This window comes from Mixophyes fleayi, chromosome 6 (assembly GCF_038048845.1).
Source record: "Mixophyes fleayi isolate aMixFle1 chromosome 6, aMixFle1.hap1, whole genome shotgun sequence".
Classification (NCBI taxonomy): domain Eukaryota; kingdom Metazoa; phylum Chordata; class Amphibia; order Anura; family Limnodynastidae; genus Mixophyes; species Mixophyes fleayi.
The window spans coordinates 134,231,582-134,252,568 of NC_134407.1; the positions used below are offsets into that span (position 1 = coordinate 134,231,582).

Genomic DNA, 20,987 nt, shown 5'->3' on the forward strand with positions numbered 1-20,987 from the left:
TCCATGTATGAAATGCTTAGTGCAAGTGTGTATGCCAAGCTTGCAAGCTATTGTTCTACTTAATAAAGTGCCATCATCTTCTGTACATCTGTTACTTTACTCATAGTGAGGAAAGTATATTGCAAATCATCTAAACCAGTTATGGGCAACCTGACAATATTTCAGAACCTCACATGTGGTTCTTAGCCATTGAAAGTGACCACACTTAGCGGTCTATAAGCCCCTCAACCCATAAAATCATTATGGGTTGAGGAGCTGTTACCGCATGATTTAAATATCGTGTGTATGCACTAACTGCTTAACAAAGAAGATATTGCAGAAATCCCCTTCATTAACACAAATACCGTGCAGCATCACAGTCCCTTTCATTTCCTATGGGTACTGTGATCATCATCATCCAATGTAAGAAGCTACGAAAAGATAAACTTTTCGTAGTTCTCCCCTGTTAGCCGATGCCATCCTCAGATGGCATTAGCAGCACAAATCAATGAGCATAAGTGAAGGCTCACTGGTCCAGCCACATTCATGGAGTCTCTCACAGCCTATAGGCGACTACCAGCTCCATGGTGTGCGATACGGTGCAGGCGTGCACCTGTTCTGTGCTGGGAGATCTTCACTGGGATCCAGGAAACCAAGTGACTGCATCATAAAGTTAATTTTCCTATTGGAAGCAATTCCATCATTATTATACTATTTTCATTATTTATATGCGTCTGTCCTGTAACACTGCGCATGAGCAATACAAATTTAAACTCCGGGACAGACTATACAGCTCTTCATTGCCACGTTAGGCTGCTGAGGCAAGAAATGGAGGGATCGCAGTAGAGCAGGGATTTCAACGCCCATCGCAATGTGAGAAGATTTTGATGAACTTAAGCAGTGTAAGTATATGTATTACAGCGTTAGGCAGCGATACATTTTGATAATTAACACAGCACACTGGCCACTAATTATAAATAGATTCCCTAGAGAAAATCACCCTGGGATTTTAAAATTCACCATCTCACCCACTCCTGTTGCAACTGTAGTGAATTACAGCATTGCAGTTTCAGAGAAACAGATTTACAGATTGTAGCTATTATTTTAAAGGAGTACTAAAATGTAAGTTGCACATAGTTGCCTACTCTCCCGAAATTTCTGGCAGTCCTCCCGGTCTCCGAGTAGAGCAGGGCAACCTCCCGGTTACTAAAGACATCTATATTAAAGTGGCGGGGGCTGGGCATATGACGTGAATCGTGAGTGATCATGGCCCCACCCCCTACTGTAATTGAACAACAACAGTGATGCTCATTTAGGGAATGGGGCCTAATAACGCAACCCCGTCGGTCCCACCCCCAACACGCCACCTCTCTCCGATCTCCCGGACCACCTCTTTACAAAGTTGGCAAGTATTAAGTTGTCACATAAAAAAACAAGCTAGAAATGGCTGGCTACAGTGTCCTTTAATGGGATTAAAGACAGGAAGTCAGATGTTTTAAGAAAATATCCCCCCAACCTTCTCATCTGTTTCAATAAGCTCATGAAACTTACACACATACTATATATTTGGGCAGAGTTGTATCTTATGCCTAGTGGTCTTTTAATGAGGACTGAATGAATATAACTCTTCAATAGCCAAGAAACAGATTTTCCTTGGTCAGGAATTTGCAGGTGCCAAAATCCAGCTATGATGTAATTTCCAGAACAGATCACTGTGTGTCAAGGGCAGCTAGCTCTCTAGAGATAATAGCAAACCTATAATCTGCAAATGACTAGTATAAACTAGGGATGTGCACTGGCCACTTTTGGTGTCTCGTGTTTTGGATTCGGATTTGCTTGAGGTTTTGGGTTCGGATTTGTTTCGCAAAACACTTGACAAAAGGTTTTGGTTCGGATTTAAGGTTTTGGATTCGGATTTCCAACAATCATTTCCACTAATTCCCAGTCTATTCTGAACACCTCACACCTCACAATATTGTTTTTAGTCCAAAACGTTTCACCGAGGTAGCTTTCTGGACTGCATAGTGCAGTGGTCCCGGTACACAATTTGGTACCTGGGCCACAATACCTCCGCCTTCAAATGGTCTGAATTTCACTGCACAGCTGCCTGCTCCTACATCCTCTGCAGCATATACAGGGTGTAGTTCGAGCGTGTCAATACCTCTTGTTTTTGACGATGACAGGTCATTTTCATTAATTTATGATTTGGCAGCAACAGTCAACGTTGTTTAATATCTGATACGCCTCTATCTGGACTGCATAGTGGAGTGGCCCCGGTACCCAATTTGGTACCGGGGCCACAATACACCCTCCAACTTTCAAGTGTAGTGTTTATAATTTATAAAAACTACAGTAGTTATAGCACGTCAATAACTCTTGTTTTAGATGACCATGGTACAGAGCGTTCATCATTGAGATCCCATCAAGTATGTGAAAGACAGACAGGGTCGAAGTGTTATTTGTTGACTTTGTTAACCCAAAAATTGTCGCTGTTGCAAATATTCGTGCAATGAAGAGTGACTTTTTCTATTAAAGGCTCAAGCTTTCAAGTGTAGTGTTTCTAACTTATAAACACTACAGTAGTTCAAGCACGTCAATACCTCTTGTTTTTGATTATGACAGGGCATTTTACTTTTGGTTTAATTTGTTGAATTTGTTTTAATTTTGTTTTACTTTGTGCTCATGGCAAACGACTGTTGAATGGTCACATAATGGCAATAAAAGAGTTGCAAGATGGAATTGTCCTTGGGCCCTCCCACCCACCCTTATGTTGTTGAAATAGGACATGCACACTTTAACAAACCAATCATTTCAGCGACAGGGCCTACCAAACAACTGTGGCTGAAATTATTGGTTTCTATGGACCCCCACAAAAAGAGCTGGCAAAGAAAAAAAAGAGTTGCAAGATGGAATTGTCCTTGGGCCCTCCCACCCACCCTTATGTTGTTGAAATAGGACATGCACACTTTAACAAACCAATCATTTCAGCGACAGGGCCTACCAAACTGTGCCGGAAATGATTGGTTTGTTTGGGCCCCCACACCAAAAAAGGTATTCATCTCTCCCTGTACAAAATAAACAGGCTCTACTGAGGCAAGATGTCGTCCTCATCCTCAACCTCTGATTCCTCTCCCCCTACAGTGTGTTCTTCCTCCTCCTCACACATTATCAATTCGTCCCCGCTGGACTCCACAACCACAGGTCCCTCTGTACTATCTGGAAGGGCAGTGCTGTACTTGATTGAGGAATTGATAATTCATTTTTATGAACATAATTTTTTCAACGTTCTGAGGAAGCAACCTCCTTCGCCGCTCACTGACCAGGAAACTCTTTCCGAGTACACACTGGAGGGGGGACAACTCAGGTAAAATAGAGCCAGTTTGTACAGGGGCTTCCAAACTGCCTTTTTTTCCTGCCAGTAACAATATGAACTGTCTGACATGTCTATTTGGATGGTGTCAGCAAAATAATCCTCCACCATTTTTTCTATTGTGACAGCATCCAATGCAGCAACAGTAGACATGTCTGCAATGGTTGGCAGGTCCTTCAGTCCGGCCCAGATGTTATCAGCATCCCCGCCAGCGGCTCTTTTAGGAAAACTGAGCTTTTTCCTCGCAGCCACAGATGTGGAAGAAAATGAGGGTGGAGCTGTTGGCATGTCACGGTCCTCTTCAGAGGACAATCTCCTGACCGGCAGGTCTTTGCACCGCTGCAGACTTGTGTCCGCCGGAAACAGAGACAAAACATACGCTTTAAATGGAGGATCGAGAACGGTGGCCAGAATGTATTCCTCTGCCTTTAAAATAGTGACCACCCGCGGATCCTGGTAAAGCGTACGAAGGGCTTCATCCACAAGAGCTACATATTTGGTGGAATCGCAATGGTTTACCAGCTCCTCCCTCACTTTCTCCAGCTGCTTCTGCAACAGCCTGATCAGGGAAATCACCTGACTCAAGCTGGCAGTGTTGGAATTGACTTCTCGTGTGGCAAGTTCAAACGGCTGGAGAACCTTGCACAACACGGAAATCAGTCTCCACTGCGCTTGACTCAGGCGCATCCCCACTTCTTTGCCTATGTCGTAGGGGGCGGTGTAGGCCTGAATGGCCTTTTGCTGCTCCTCCATCCTCTGCAGCATATAGAGGGTGGAGTTCCAGCGTGTCACAACCTCTTGTTTGAGGTGATGGCAGGGCAGGTTCCTGCTTTTTTGATGTGCCTCGAGCCTGCGGTAGGCACTGGCAGAATGCCGAAAGTGTCCAGCAATTTTGCGGGCCACCGCAAGCATCTCCTGCACACCCCTGTCACTCTTGAGGTAATGCTGCACCACCAAATTAACGGTGTGGGCAAAACATGGGACGTGCTGGAAATTGCCCATATGCAATGTCCGCACAATGTTACTGGTGTTGTCTGACACCACAAATCCCCAGGACAGTCTAAGTGGGGTAAGCCACTGCGAAATAATTTCCCTCATTTTCTCTAATATGTTGTCAGCGTTGTGCCTCTTATTAAAGCCTGTAATACACAATGTTGCCTGCCTTGGCACGAGCAGACGTTGTGTAGATGCTGCTACTGATGCAGCTGCTGTTGTTGCTGCGGAAGGGGATGCATCTACCCAGTGGGCTGTCACAGTCATATAGTCCTTCGTTTGCCCAGAACCACTTGTCCACATGTCCGTGGTTAAGTGGACAGTGGGTACAACCGCATTTTTAAGAGCACTGAGGACACTTGCTCGTACTTCTCTGTACATCTTTGGTATCGCCTGCCTAGTGAAGTGGAATCTCGACGGGATTTGGTACCGGGGACACAATACCTCCATCAACCCTCTAAATCCCACTCCACTGATGGCGGACACCGGGCGCACGTCTAACACCAACATAGCAGTTACAGCCGCAGTTATACGCTTTGCAATAGGGTGACTACTATTGTATTTTGTGGTCATGGCAAATGACTGTTGGACGGTCAATTGTTTTTTGAAAGACGTATCGGTCTTACGACTTCCCCTCTGAGAAGATGACCGACTAACAGCAGCAACAGCAGCAGTGACAGTAGTAGGCGTACCGCTGCAGGATTCCTCGGATGAATCCCGTATAGAAGAGGACTCAGTCTGGCTGGTGACATGGCCTGCAGTTCTAAATCTGATGGCAATCGTGGAGGAAGTTGACGAGGAGGGTGTTGGTGGTGTGTATCCAACAGGACCAAGGGATTTAGGTGTCCCTGTACTGATGACGGTCCTAGGCCCAGTTCCTGAACTAACCACTGAACTATGAAGGTTATTCAGGTGACGTATAAGGATCCTTACCCCTGCTTATTTGAGCTTTACATAAGCTACATATGGCCATACATTGGTTGTCCGGATTTGGATAAAAATAACTCTAGACCGAAGAGGTGCATTTTTTGGTCTTATGACCAGGCATGACAATGGGCTTTCTCATCCCATGGACATCAGCTGTTTCCCCCCCTGGTGCCTCATTTACAATAACCACATCACCATCCTCATCATCAAGTTCCTCCACAGCGCCAGCTACATTAATAGCCTCCTCCCGTTGTACAACATTGACACCTTGATTATCCAAATCTGGATCTACACTGTGGGTGATCCTTCCAACATATGCAGAGGGTGTGCTGCAAATGCTGGATGGAGTCACCTCTTCCCGTACAGTGATGGGAAGGTCAGGCTTCACAACCACCAACACCCTTGGACTCGCCTTGGGGAGTTGTGATGTCATCTGTTTAGAAGGCAGAGTTCTTTGCTGTTTTGTTGTTGTTGCTGACAGCATAACTCTCTTAAATTTTTTGTGGGGGGGGAAGGAGGAGGGCTTAGATCCTTGGGTGAAGCTGGACCACTAGTCATGAACACGGGCCAGGGCCTAAGCCGTTCCTTGCCACTACGTGTCGTAAATGGCATATTGCCAACTTTACGTTTCTCCTCAGATGATTTTAAGTTTCTCTTTTTGCTACTTTTTGAGAACTTGGGCTTTTTGGATTTTACATGCCCTGTACTAGGAGATTGGGCATCGGGCTTGCCAGACGACGTTGATGGCATTTCATGGTCTATGTCATGACTAGTGGCAGCAGCTTCAGCATTAGGAGGAAGTGGGTCTTGATCTTTTCCTACTATATCCTCCAAATTTTTGTAGCACAAGAGAGCGTACTCCTAAGCCACACACACTCGGCAAAGCCTTTAAAAATTATATGCGGCACAGGAGAGTACCACTGGACTTATACTGCTGAATCAGTGAACTTTGTAATAGCAGTACCACTGGACTTATACTGCTGAATCAGTGAACTTTGTAATATATCAGTACCACTGGACTTATACTGCTGAATCAGTGAACTTTGTAATATAGCAGTACCACTGGACTTATACTGCTGAATCAGTGAACTTTGTAATATAGCAGTACCACTGGACTTATACTGCAGAATCAGTGAACTTTGTAATATAGCAGTACCAATGGACTTATACTGCAGGATTGTTTTGGGATATATTTTTTTTTTTTTTATAATTACTTTTTTTGTAATTTTTTTTATAACTTTTTTTGAAATTTTTTATAATTTGGGAATAATGGGGAAATAACAATGCCCTTAGAAGGACAGAGCACAGGACACAGCACCACTGGACTGAACAGGACACAGCACAGGATCCAGCAGCACCACTGAACTCAGAAGGACAGAGCACAGGACACAGCACCACTGGACTGAACAGGACACAGCACAGGACCCAGCAGCACCACTGAACTCAGAAGGACAGAGCACAGGACACAGCACCACTGGACTGAGCAGAACACAGCACAGCACAGAACTGAACAGCACAGCACAGCACAGAACTGAACAGCACAGCACAGCACGAGATATAGCAGGACAGAGGACCACCTAACACAACCTCCCCTCTACCCTGATCAATGCCCGAGTGAAGATGGCGGCGACTAGCGGGGAATTTATAGGATCCGAGTATCGCGAGATTATGACTCAGAGCCTCGGTTTCAGTTTTGCAATTGGCGGGAATACCCGGATCTGTCTCGGATCCGGCTCGGATCGGCAACGTTCGGGTGGGCTCGGATTTCAGATATCCGAGCCCGCTCATCTCTAGTATAAACAGTACAAGGCTAGCTCTGTAAAAGAGGAACTATGGAGCTGTGGATACAAATTATGTTTGTATGTGATTATAAATACAATTGAGTAATTAACCCTCATGTAATTTAGGATGTAACCAGTATAAATGACACTCATGTTTCCAGCAGAACAATGTGAAAATCAGTGTTCCAGTAAGAACTAGTTCATTTATCAATCTTTCATGGAACTCTCTTTCCTTCTCCAGAGCAGAAACACCCGGCAATATCTTTTATTATGGTTGAGTTTTAATGCTGTAAAAACACATCTTAAGTCCGTCATTGCCGTTTTACTCACGAGAGTAAAATTAGGCAGCAATAATATCATCATCCTGCTTTGGCAGCTGTAATTCACATAATTCCTGAACATCTGGGTTTTTTAGTTTTGTGTGGTTTATTCTGCCAGAATTACCTGTTATATTGTTTATAATTCAGAGAACATGTACTTCCTCTTCTGTTCCAAGGAGACTGCTGAAATCTTTTTAAATTACTCACTATATCGCTGGTCTCTTACTTACTACACCCAGACAATTATTACACTGTATCCCCAGATCTTAGTGGTGGATAAATGTCACAAAAATCCACGCAATACAGGAAATAAGAGATGCACAGACCATTAGCAGTCTTTAGTGGATTATTCAACGTGATCCACTGAAGAAATCCATTGAGGACTATAGATACGTTAAGGGTAATATTTTAAAGCTGATGTTCATTTATTGCAGAAATATATTTCATTAGTGGCAGGTGTGAACTATGTTTTCTTCTATTGTTTAACTCAGTGAATAGCTAGTGCTCTGTATCTCTCTCTTCTTTCCTTATTTCATGGATATTGAGTATACTAAATGCAAGGGGATGAGAAATAGTCTTTCATAATGCACAATAAAATTATACGAAAACTAAGATTAATGGTTTAAGGGATGTCCCCAAAATTATTTTTGACCAGTGCACTGATCTAAAACTTGCAGTGCTGATTTTTTTTCTAGTATAGACAGGAGCGGGCTGGTAGGTATCAGGCCGGGGTGCACACAGGCGGGCATGTCATAATGACGCGATGCGGCCGCCTGTAATCTAAAAATTTTTTTTGCATCCATGGCGGGGGACGGGGGGAGGCGGCCGGCCCGAACAGCCGCTAGACTGAGCGGCCCGGGTGAACGCTGCCCCCCTGCCCCCCGATCCAGCCCGCCCCTGAGTATAGATTTTTCATAGTGAGGAATGTATGTTACAAACCATGTAAACCCGATGGGCAGCCTAACAGTATTTCAATTTTAAACTTGGTTATTTATGTGGATAAACCTGTCAGAATGGAGGTTCTTGCAGGGACTAAACAAATTAGCTGCCATCATCATCATCATCACCACCATTTATTTATATAGCGCCACTGATTCCGCAGCGCTGTACAGAGAACTCATTCACATCAGTCCCTGCCCCATTGGAGCTTACAGTCTAAATTCCCTAACACACACACACACACAGAGAGAGAGAGAGAGAGAGACTAGGGCCAATTTTTGTTAGCAGCCAATTAACCTACCAGTATGCTTTGGAGTTTGGGAGGAAACCAGAGCACCCGGAGGAAACCCACGCAAACACGGGGAGAACATACAAACTCCACACAGATAAGGCCATAGTCGGGAATTGAACTCATGACCCCAGCACTGTGAGGCAGAAGTGCTAACCACTTAGCCACCGTGCTGCCATCTATCCGTCTTTAGTATCTAACTTACAATCCGCATAATGTTAAGTTAAAGACACATAAAAACCACATAGGTCTATAAAAACAAGACATTTAAAGCCCATTTTATGTACAATGTTTATTTTCATGGCAATGGTGGATGGTTAAATACATTATCTATTATATTATAACAGCTTCTCATTGCCCCCATTTACAGTGGTGTCTCTTAAAAATCTATTTAAACTACCTTAATCCACAACATTTCATATATTGTGTTTGAAAATTCAAATGGTTATCAGTGGGAACTAACTGCAAACAGAGGAGGCAATAGCTGTTATATAGAATCTAATATAGTATATCTAACCAACTAAAGCCATGTAGATGAGTGTTTTACATAAAATGACTGTTAAAAAGAATGTTTCTTAAAAAGAATATGTATTCCTATTTCTTCTTTAAACAGTGTTTTAGTCAGAGTTAGCCTAAATGCAGTGTGTTGCATTTTGTGACTACCATCACAATACAAGATGTGACACTACCCCAACACTATAAAATAATTGAACAATGCGGTATAAGGTGTCCTAGAAGTAAGAGAACTGCCCAGCAATTTGTTAAATAAAAACACAGTCTCATCATGGTTGTATGGCCTTGTGTAACTGATGAAACAAGATTATAAGCACAAGAATGGCAGCCGTCAGGGACAGTCCACTTACTTCCAAATGACTTCAAGCTGCAGCTTAATGGTTCCCAGCTCAGTGATGTCTACGATGATTATTCTCGGCCGTGTGGTAAAAAAATCAGCACTGTCGCAACTCACAACTCCGACTAAGATGGTGGTCAAGCCACGCAGCTCGATAACCTGTAAAATAAAGTTGTGTAAATGTATGAAATAGGAAAGAAGATATTTGGTCCCAAGGCACTTGGCGGATAGTGTTGTGTTTAGACCTGGAAGTCCTAGCCATTATAATGGAGTGAATGAATTAGCAGATATCACTAGGTTAGGCTGACTGCTGTATAAGGCTCTTGTAGAGACCCAATTGGTGGCTGTATTGACACTAATCATATCACCAAATGTTATAATGCACATTTATGTAGGAAGTAGGATTTGTACTCACAAATATGAAATACATATAGTGGCAACAGTTATGCAGCAGTATTATGCCCCAGATATTATTATGTGAGGTAAATAAAGTTTTGCTGGATTATACAGCTGACACACTGTTATGCAAGTTAAGAAAAAAAAAAAAAAGCGTTACTCCTTCATTTCTAGGAACTATTTGATAAGTTAATTCTGAATCCTGCACATGTACTACGTGTTCAATTCTCTTCACCTTATCTGCTGCTTGATGTTTACACATTGAGCTAATTTGATGTAACTAAACGGACTCAGGCCTTGCCCAGACATGCAGTAATTCTGAAAGCCAATTTGGTCCTTGTAGAACAAATTGGCCAAAAATTGCTGCATGCGTGAGCTCAGCACTGGAAACATTAATAAATAAATGAAGTTGATCAAGAATGGCATAACATTTCCCTCCCTTTATTCCTCCATGCCTCCAGTGGCTCCATCTTAGAATTGCCTTATAGACACATGCCTCATGTAATTTGTAGAATAATAATCCCACTTCTACACACAAAGATTTATATTTATTTTTAGATTTATAGCATGTAGCAGATACCACAAAGGTGCATCCCGTACTCAGTCCTCAATAAGCTTTCAATTGAGGTCATTAGACCTCAGCACTCTTAAAAATCATTTCCCAGACACTGTAAAAACTGCCGCACGTCTATGGAGATCTCATAGTAATTTGTTCAGGTGGAGTAAACTGAGTGTAACTTCATCTCCCGGAAAGCTCAATGTTCAACAGCAGAAAACCCCACATGACAGATGAGCGATAAAAACTCAGATTTCCCCTAAATAACACAGACTGGTAACAACAGGGCAGGAGTAGCTGAGAGGTCTGCAGCAGAACCATACAAGTCAATTTAATAATCTAATTAATAGATAATATATTTTTTATTTGTTCAGGATCATTTACAAATAAGTATCAATAAAAAGACTCAGATTTATACCAGGAATTGTAGCAAACTCTCTATCAGATGTCTCGCTGGGATTTCAGAGCAGATTTATAATGCAGGAGATGTGCTGGTAATTACACGAGACTTGCCACTGTGCACAACACAGCCATCTATGCATGGGTACAGCTACGCAATGTAAAGCATGCATACCTCTTTACTCTACAGACCTCTAACACCGAGGGGTGTCCTGGAGGGCAGCCAGATCTCATAAATACCCTTTCAAGGCTCCATATGTTTCTAGCCATCTGGATAGGGAGAATTAACTGTTTCAACGCTGGGCTGTAACTGTCCCAGGAAGACATTGTTTCTTCTGTGGAGTCAGCAGTTTCTCTGCCGAATCGTAAAAGGGCCATTTCATCAATAAGTCTTTATTGAAGAGTAAATGATATTCGGAATAATGCAGTACCTGCTGTAAATTGTAAAGGTATTAGACATCACAGAGGAGTTCCGTGACCATATAGAGGCACAAGGTTCAGCCCTTTCTTACAGGTAAATCTTTAATAATTTACAGTAAAGGGGCACATTATTCCTGAAGTGATGCTAGAACTCACTGTTTATATAGATATTATTTACATGTATTTATACTTAACATCCTGTTTCCTAGACAAACAAGAATCTGTGAGTATAAGATGCCCATTACATAATAACAGAGTATAAGTTCTTTAAAAAAAGAGGTTTTCTAGTAGACTGGAGGATCCCTGTGGTGGGGTTACAATTACATTAGGATATAATCTTTCTGGAACAGGATCTGCCAGGGGCTGTGAGTTGAAGAAATGCATTAGGATTTATTAATATAGCTGCAGCATCCTCTGTAGTTCTTAAATAATGGGTTCGATGGGACGACAGAGGTATAGCAAAAAAAACATCCAGCAAAGCTTACTGTGTAGTGTAGTAAACAGGGTGGCCACGATCAGGGGCGGACCCAGACATTTGTCCTACCCAGGGCGATTTTAGGGGGGGGGGGATTTAGGCCCCGCCCCCTTTCTGTGTTCTAAGGCTGCCGGGCGGCTGCACAGTATGTGCAGGTCCGTTCAGCAGTGAAAGTGTGCTGTCCCGCTGCTCTGATTGTGTTTAAAACACAATCAGAGCAGCCGGGCAGCACACTGTCCCTGCTGAACGGACCTGCACAGTGTGCAGCTGTCGGCAGCAAGCCCCTGGTAGGGAGGGCGATCGCCCCGATCTTCCCCCCTGGATCCGCCACTGGCCACGATACGACTAGAGGCAAATTATCAGTTTCCAGCTGTCAATGAACTAAAAGTCTTAGCATGCCTCTCAATCCAATAGTTATGAGCGACCATTTTACAAGGTCTACAAACCCAAAGGAGACGCAAACTCCACCAGATGCCAGCCCTGGCCCTACCTGCTGGCAAACTTACAGTCTATAGGAAAACACGAGTTCACACAAGGATATGTGCTTCTAATTACATATTGATCCAGTCACACTGCAATGACAAAAGTGCTTAGTGGGGCCATTCGATCCAGTTACACAGCAAAGTTGGTAAATGTAAGTTTGTGCACACTGTGTAGATGCGTAATAATTGGGTAGAATAGTCTAAAGAGGTTATAAGGGTGGTTTGGGAGTTTGATAAGTTTGTCTAAAGAGTTGAGTTTTATGGAGAAGAGCCCACCATTTCTTACAGGAACAAAGCACTGGATGTTCCAAACATATTTAAAGATCAGTCATTTCATTTAGATTGTAGAAAACTCAGTTTACTATGAAAAACTTTTTTTTCTTGTTTAAAAAGGAGACCACTCTTAAAAGAGGATTTACACAAGCAAAATTAACCCGAAGAGTCGATCTTAAAAATATAGCCCCTAATACCTAATCACTGGTAAACCAGAGTGTATCTGACTATCACTTGTAGCTGCCGAGCACAGTATGAAGTCATTCGGTCTACACTCAGCCCCCACTGCCATCACATACCAAACAACATAAGGTTTGAACTGTCTAGAGCAAATAGCTTGTAGTATACAACGCAGTTAGGAAAGTACTACATATGACCTGTCCCCTGGAGAAAAGCTATAAGATAAACTCTACCGTAGAGTGTTTATAAACAATGAATAGATATTAAATTTATTTTAATTTATTACCCTATGCCGCCACGTATAGCACTTTCAGCATGGCAGTGACAGTGCTTTTCACTTGAGAGTGCATCTCCTGGGAGAATTGGTTTCCAGTCAGTTACACCCCTGATGAAGTCACCATAGGTAACGAAACATGTTGGGTCAAATCACAGTCCACTATCCATTTACTCCACCCTCTGATGTCACAGAATTCACCTCGATGTTCTAATTGAGCCGCGGCCGGATCTCCGCACCAAACTGATGCTCAGAACTGACTTGAGATGATATACGTGTTGGAGTGTTTTGACATAAAGAAACCTTTTGAGGGATTTTCTGTATTGAGAACTCTCCTTGTGGACATTTGATATTTGGCTTGTATTGTTATATAGATATTAGTGAACACGAACTCAGCACATTTGTTTATCTGTGTCTTCTAGTGTATCAGAAGATAAGTGTGCATATATGTACCTAGCTTGGACTTTAATCATAGTTCTTTTGCATAGTGCATTAGAGGATATCTTTTTGTGTATGCATATTCACATTTCATTATATAGATACTATGGTGATGCATTAAGTTGTAACATTTCAGTTTTTTGGAATTATATATGAAGTCAGCATTTTTGCAGTACATGAAGAAAATCCTAATAATTTATGAGCAGCAGTAGGACTGCGGTCTGCATGTATAAGAAGGAATTGCATACAGCTTGGTTAATAATATTATGGAAGTTTAACTTAACCCTGGAAAGGACATAGTTGGCTCAGTATCTCCCAAGTGTGCATCCCCACCCTTTATGCACCTAGTCCCATTTCTAGTTATTCTTTAGTTACAGGAGGTAGATCAATGCTGGGCATTTTAGTTCAACAACAGTTTGAAAGGTTGATACACCACACATACCTTGATTTCAAAATTCTCACAGAGATTTGGTATAAATATTCTCTCTTCTTCATCCCACACTTGGCCGTCATCTGTTTCGATCTTGCCTTTTAACCTCCACCTCTGACGACCTAATCGTATTAACACCTACAAAACAACGGAGAACTGAGCTATATAGGGAATAGACAACACCTCTTACAAATGTGTATGCAGCCTGATCTTTACATTGTACATATTGTTCAAAACTATAATTACTCCCTTATGTGTGGGTTGAGCAAAATTAAGGCTGTGAGTTTATGAGGGGAACTGTTCCTGGTGGGATTTGAACCCATGACCCTCGCCGGTAAATTAGAATGATCTTTTATTTTTAATGTATGAAACAGAGCAGCAATGCTAATACTATGGGAACTCTCTTCTCTTAGCTTAGGGTTTCTAAGTGTCAGACCAGTGGTTTTAAACATAGAAATATCTGTGCACACTAGTTTCTGTATGGTGTAGAAAAAAATGTGCTGACACAAAACCATTGAAATCAGTGCCAATTATTATTTCCCATGTTCAAATATTTCACTTTCTTGTAAAACAACTTAAACATGAAAGATCTGCTTGTCTGACCAAGCTCTACAACTGGCTAACCAGCTGGCATGTCTAAATCCCACTCAGCCAATATTGACACCAACGGCCCTAAGTCACCCTGTGCATTGGGCCAAAACAAGTGTCTGATCCGATCAATATCCAAATGGGTCGAGGTGTGACTGGTCAGAATCATCATCATCATTATTTTTAAGGTGCCACATAAGTCCACGGTGTCGGACAGTCAGAGTTACAAAACATACAAATACAATCGCACATAAAACAAAACAAGTACAGACAAAGTTGGAAAACTGAGGTGCGGATGTGATATAAAGGATTATAAAGTGCATGGAGTGTGAGGGCTAACATTTTCTATCAGTATCTATCCTAACACAAAGCTTCTTTATTCCACACCAAACAAACTAGATCCCAAGGAGTTAAGACCATATTGAGTCCTGAGTAGCCCCCTTATCCTTTTCCAACTACTTTATTCTGTGCCCTCACCTGGACACCCTCTGCCCGAAAGTCCTCCACTATGTGTATCACACAAGAACAGATGGGTTATATGGAATGGCAGAAGGGTAGAGAACACTCTGCCAGAAAGCTTATTCAGAAGTGTTGAAAATAGGACATCCATGACACAAACAGAATCAACTTATCAGTCTCCAGCTCTACAATGAACTGCAAATCCCAGCATTCCCCCTCAATGCAATAACGTTTCCAGTCTAACATAACCACAGTTACAAGTGGAATTTTTACAAGGTTTAAATGCTTACAGATAACAGGCAACAGCAAGTCTGTCTGTACTTTGTGCTGCATCACACAAGACCATGTTACGACAACTATTGTGAGACAGGCTGACAGACTTCCCATGCAGTGGCATTCAGCTGCATTCACCGAAAGGTGAACACAGTATGAACGGATGAGGATATAGACACTGCTGATGAGGACACTTATATGATTTAAACTCATATCCCTGTAACAATTACTTATAAATACTGACCTACTCACAAAAAATTAAAGACAGACAATACAAGTTATGGATTAAACTCTTTTCTATCACCAGACATAGTGGATAATGGAACCCCCTGGCATATGCATTGAAAGCATTTCTGATTGACAGCAAATGTCATGAGAAAAGAGACTTCACTCCAGAAGGACATATGGGACTCCCAATAGTATTGTGAGATTTGAGGAGCATCTATGTATGTAGACCTCCTGCTCCATGGTAGCATTTCACTAGGAGCACAAATATTAATAGGCACTTAAGATATATCCTCAGAGAAGGTGTGCAAATTCCTTAACACATGGAATCACCGGTCTAGACAACAGTATTATATAAATACAAGACAATTACCTACAAGTTTTAAGAGAAAATCTGTTGAGCAGGATATTCCTATCTCAAAAACATAAATTAAGCTAGAAGCCTGTACCCGCATTGGTAGGTATGAGTAATCTCCCAAGGATAATAATCATCTATATATAGTTGTATCCATAACAGAATTAAAATCCCAGCCATCACAATTAATCCATGTGCCACACAACTAACTTTGGTCATAAAGTCATTTGGTTAAGAACCACAAAAGGAAGGAGGGGCATATAGTTTACCTATAATGTAGTGCTAACCAGATATATACAGTATAGTGATACCATCACATAATGGCAAGCAACATTCAATAAAGACAAGATTTAACAAAAAATCTTGTCTTTATTGAATAATAGTGGTGCTCTTATTCAATCCGCTTCCACTCCAAATAAGTTTGCACACCATGGGCTGGAACAAAGATTATTATATGCTCTATTTTATTATGAAACAACAAAAGCAGTAACAAGCATGGCACACAGATGAATGCCACTCCCGCACCTAATGACCAAACAGTTTCTAGTTTGTTCACCACGTTCCTGTTTGTGTGTCCCTCTGCTATACCAAGCACCCTGGTACTTGCCTTCTGGATGATTTTAAGATCTAACTTTTTTCTGTAAGTATTGAGTACCTTCTGAGCTCTAACATCAACACTGACTGAATGGAGAGTATCCTCCAGGGTACAGATCCAAGACACAGCAGTAGTAGTACATTGTATCAAATTTTATACACCTTGTTTACTTATTATTATTATTGTAGATTTGTAAGGAGACACAGTGCTCCGCAGAAGAGAACAGTAGGAAAAACAGTACATAAATAAAAAAGGGACATACAAGGCAGACAAAATGAATGGAGACATGAAAACAAATGGTATGAAGGACCCTGCTCATTAGAGAGCTTACATTCTAAGTGGAAGAGGGCACAGCTGAAACAAGAGGAGTAAATGTGTTTCAGAGTGGAGATTGGGACAGTTGTGAGGGTGCATTAGTGTGAATAGTGTTATTGAGGATAAGGTCACCTCTGAAAAAAAATGGGTTTTCAAAGAGCATCTATAGATTTGAAGGCTGTGGGAAAGTCTGATTGAGCTTTGTAGGGAATTCCATAAGTAGGGAGCAGCACGGGAGAAGTCTTGTGGGTGGGAGTGAGAGGTGGTTACCAGAGACGAGACAAGGCACAGGTCAGAGCTATATCTAAGAGGATGGTATACAAGATATATAAGATACTTTATGATAATTCATCAGCAAAACCTCTATTTGATCTATTAGAGCAGATTAGAGTCATTGAGAGGTTGGCACGTTAGAAGTTTCAGTCATATGGCATTATTTTGAGCCAGCTCATGGGCAAACTTCACCAGCTTTCCAAGGATTCTGAATGTCACTTTCTTGCCCATCAGCAGTATGCAGGTCTGAGAGGTAAGAGATGTCCTAATCATCTGTACAATTCATTTGTTGAATGCAGGTTTGACCAGTTAATGCTGGTTAACTTTTCTTATCCTAAAACATAAATGTTAGCTGGAATCCTGCACCAGGATTAGACTTTGTTTATTTTCATTGTAACAGCTAGTAATAACCCTGTTTTAGGAATGTAGGAAAATGACAAGTCATTGTCCATGATCCCACAAGTACACATATTTCCTGAATACATTTTCAGTAATCATGAACCATGGGAACAGTATGCTCAGCTCCAATGCTGTTGTTGTAAAGCCAAGTTCAGAAATAGAATTTATAAGCTGATGTGATTATCGTGAATATTTATTCATTAATCTGTTCGTATACAGTGTACCAGCAATGTTGCCGGGGCTTTCAGAGAGCACTTGAGCTGTGCATGCTGTTCCCTTGGTTGATGGTTACTGGAAACATGTCAGAATCACTGGAAATTTGCTCATTTTAAAAGCCTCTGATATAAAAAAAACAATATTTAATAGGGTGACAAATGTTTACAGTACCTCATAATGGTCTCCAGGGCATAGCCGAGCGTAACCCACCAGGCCTAGACATAGAAATTATCACAATTAGACCACATTTCACAGAAGAACAACTTTCTCTTGTCTATTTTAGGAGATTCGCTTAATGAAGAGACTGGCTACTTATTTACATAATACCTAGGACTATAATTAATAGTTCTATTAGTCCAGCATGCAGGTGTATATACCAGTGGCCTAGAACGATTCAGCAATATTATTAAAGTGAGCTAAATCAGCAATTATCACTTTTATAAATTTGGCTTTTAGGGATATGGATTATTTATTTAAAGCTAGTATAACATTGAGGGGCTTTCATAAGCAGTGTACAATGCTGAAATATTAAGCGAAACACATTTATGGGTAAAACCATGACTCGCAAGGAAGCATATGTTGCCTCACGTGTGTTAACGGCAGAGGTGCAGTGGTAGCGAGATCAGTTTCATGGATGCTTACAGCTTGTAGCAATGTGAATGAAATATGGTACACATTAAAAATATATTTATCCATGCTTCTTCTCTATAATTTGTTTATCTTAATAGTTGAATGATTCACAAATGGCTTTGTAATGTGTCCTTGTGTCTGCAAGTCTTGTTCTGGCCACACTCACAGTCAATACTCAGCAACTAGCATGTGTGGGCTGGAAATAACCAGACACCCAATAAGAATCCAACTGGAATCAAATGGCCATGATTGGTCATATTGGTAAATGCGGTCAGCAGATAACCCATATCAGTCTGTGTGCACAGACATCCTATGACCACAGTATCAGGCCACCTTGATGCCGGAAGCAAACAGACCTTTTGGCCTGATCTCATCGAATTTGGCCACCTACGTGTTAGAGTGCTTGTGCCAAGAAGCAGGATAGGCTCATGTGTGAATTCTGCAGAGTGACCCTCTTGTCTATGTGTTAGATAAAGCATGCAATATGTGCGATGTACAGGCCCATAAATAAATAATATCATCAAATCAGAATATTACCGAACAGTTGTACGACTGGAGGCTGAACTGTGATTTCTATATATAACACCACTAGATACATGATAGAAGTTACAGTTTCTGACATTACCTTTCATCTTAAGGAGAAATTCACCCAGATGTACTTCCAGTGCCCCTTCAATCATACACATATCCTAAAGTAGGAAAGAAAAATCCGACAAATTTGACATCAAGGGGAATACATGCATACACCCCCTCCCCGAAATAGCCCATTTGTACCTGACTGGAAGAGCACCATAAACTTTTTCTAATTCTACAAATACTTCTGGTCCTTTGAGTACAGACGTCCAAAGATTGAAGGTAGTAAAAGTTAAACTATTAGACAATAGATAAAACCAGAAAGTATTTTCACATGTGTCCTTTCATATATAAGATCAAAGTGGTCCCCTCGGTACAATTTTTACAGTCATTCCCGTGACAAACTCCCAACACAACCACAGTTTCTGACAATCTACAGGAAAAGTGTGTATGACTTTCCCAGGAATTCCTGTACGACGGCGTCAAACTGCACCAGCCAGTACCAAAATATTCAGATTATTATTTCATGCTTAAATGAATATTCATTTCTCTTGTATACATTTTGAACTAATGCACAAAGCACCTATTTTTCAAGCAAAAAGTTAACCGCTTAAACAGCCAGAGGGAATAGAAAAATGCAGCATTACCAAAAGGTGGCAAAAAGTGTGCACCAGGCATCGCTAATAAAGGATTATCCCACCTGTCGCTCCTTTTCTAGTATTACCCATATATACAACTGTCTGAAAGCCAGGGAAGGAGCAGGGACATTGTACACTAAGGGGTTAAGGTATCAGAGGCCCAACCGCTTCTCAGTAACGATCTATTGTTCTTTGTATGTACCAGGTATTATTTCTTCTAAGCAACTGCACGGATCAGTGAAGCCTGTCAAAACAAGAAGCCAAAGGGGATGTAAGGTTGTCAAATACTTTAGGGCCACCATACCCAACATGATCCTAGTAGACAGGAGGCCAAAGGGTGGTCAATTCCAGGGATTTTAGAATTCAAATCCAGGGGAGGTTAGATGGCTTTTTCTTGTTTGGGACTGGCTGGGAATTATGCATCCCACTGGACCAAGCCACTGAGAACAGAGGTAGCTATTAAACATATCCAGCTATCGAAGCACAAGCAGTGTTGGACATGAGGCTTACTGTATTGTTGTGTGTGCCAGCCAAAAACAGACACCTGGGCTTAGCCTCTGCCATATGTTGCAGTAGGACCCAGGGAGTAGGTACCAAGGAGCTGGACAGAAGTCGGGTGTATAGTGGATAGCACTGCTGCCTCACAGCACTGGGTCATGTATTCAGTTTCAACTAGGGCCCTATTTGTGTGGAGTTTGTATGTTCTCCCCATGTTTGTGTGGGTTTCCTCTGAGTGCTCTAGTTTTCTCCTACACTCCAAAGACATACTGGCAGGTTGGTTAACCCTAGCATGTGTGTATGTGTGTCCATGTGGTAGGCAATATAGATTAAAAACTTCACTGAAATAAGGACTGATGTGAATGATTAAATATTCTATGTAAATTGTGGCATAATATAGAAATGCTATAGAAGCGGTTAATAAATCAATAAAGCCGTTCTCACTCTGTGTGGATGTCTCTTGTATGTCTGCTGAGGCCGGTGTGTTACCTTAACACTGGATGTAAGGTGGTGTACAGCGACTTTCTTACAAATAAATCACTCTCTAGTCTACACTGACCACCTGACCGTGGTGTCCTACTAGTCTAATAACCCCAGATCTTTACTACTCTATTCCTTTATAGGCTAAGTACCCTACTAATGGTTCACTGAGTGGATATTCAGCAGGTCAAAATCCAGGATATACCTCTCTCTCCCAGGTATCTTCACAAAAGCATCTACAATGAATAAGAAAACTGACAGGAAGCCTCATTTACACAGGAAAAATGCTTCCCCATAGCTGAGTGCTGTTTTGTCTGGATCTTTTACAATTTTGTAAAAATTTAATAGTAGTTATTTTATACAAGGATACTCAAAATCCAATTTTAGTGGCTCTTTAATAGAAAAATAAGACCAGGATAACTATTTAATGATAAATGCTTTACTCCTATATAGACAAGTCACCCAAAGCACAGAGTAGATGGGGGATGGTGCCATATTTAAAGTGGACAGCCAACTATTCCTATTAATAACCCGACTGTAAGGGCTTTTAACTTTATTCCCATCAAGACTCGCTCTAAGATGCAAAAGATAAACAACATCTGTCATCCCTCATTCTCCACACGTGTATCTGGCATGTCCTGCAATGTTTATGGACATTTTCAGCCTGTTCCACTAATGTAAAGCAGATGCCTAGCATAC

General features: G+C 41.5%; 1 protein-coding gene across 1 annotated transcript in view; it reads right to left on the reverse strand.

Annotated features, from left to right (window-relative positions):
- Positions 1–20,088, reverse strand: part of RIPOR3 (RIPOR family member 3) — a 76,344-nt gene extending 56,256 nt beyond the window's left edge. Inside the window, exons 1-4 of the mRNA XM_075176472.1 lie at positions 18,725–20,088; positions 17,641–17,684; positions 13,784–13,909; positions 9,462–9,607 (exon numbers count right to left, since the gene is read on the reverse strand). Of these exons, the coding sequence (XP_075032573.1) occupies positions 9,462–9,607; positions 13,784–13,909; positions 17,641–17,684; positions 18,725–18,785 (377 nt within the window). The 5' untranslated portion in view covers positions 18,786–20,088. The remainder of the gene's footprint in view (positions 1–9,461; positions 9,608–13,783; positions 13,910–17,640; positions 17,685–18,724) is intronic.
- Between the last annotated feature and the right edge of the window lie 899 nt (positions 20,089–20,987).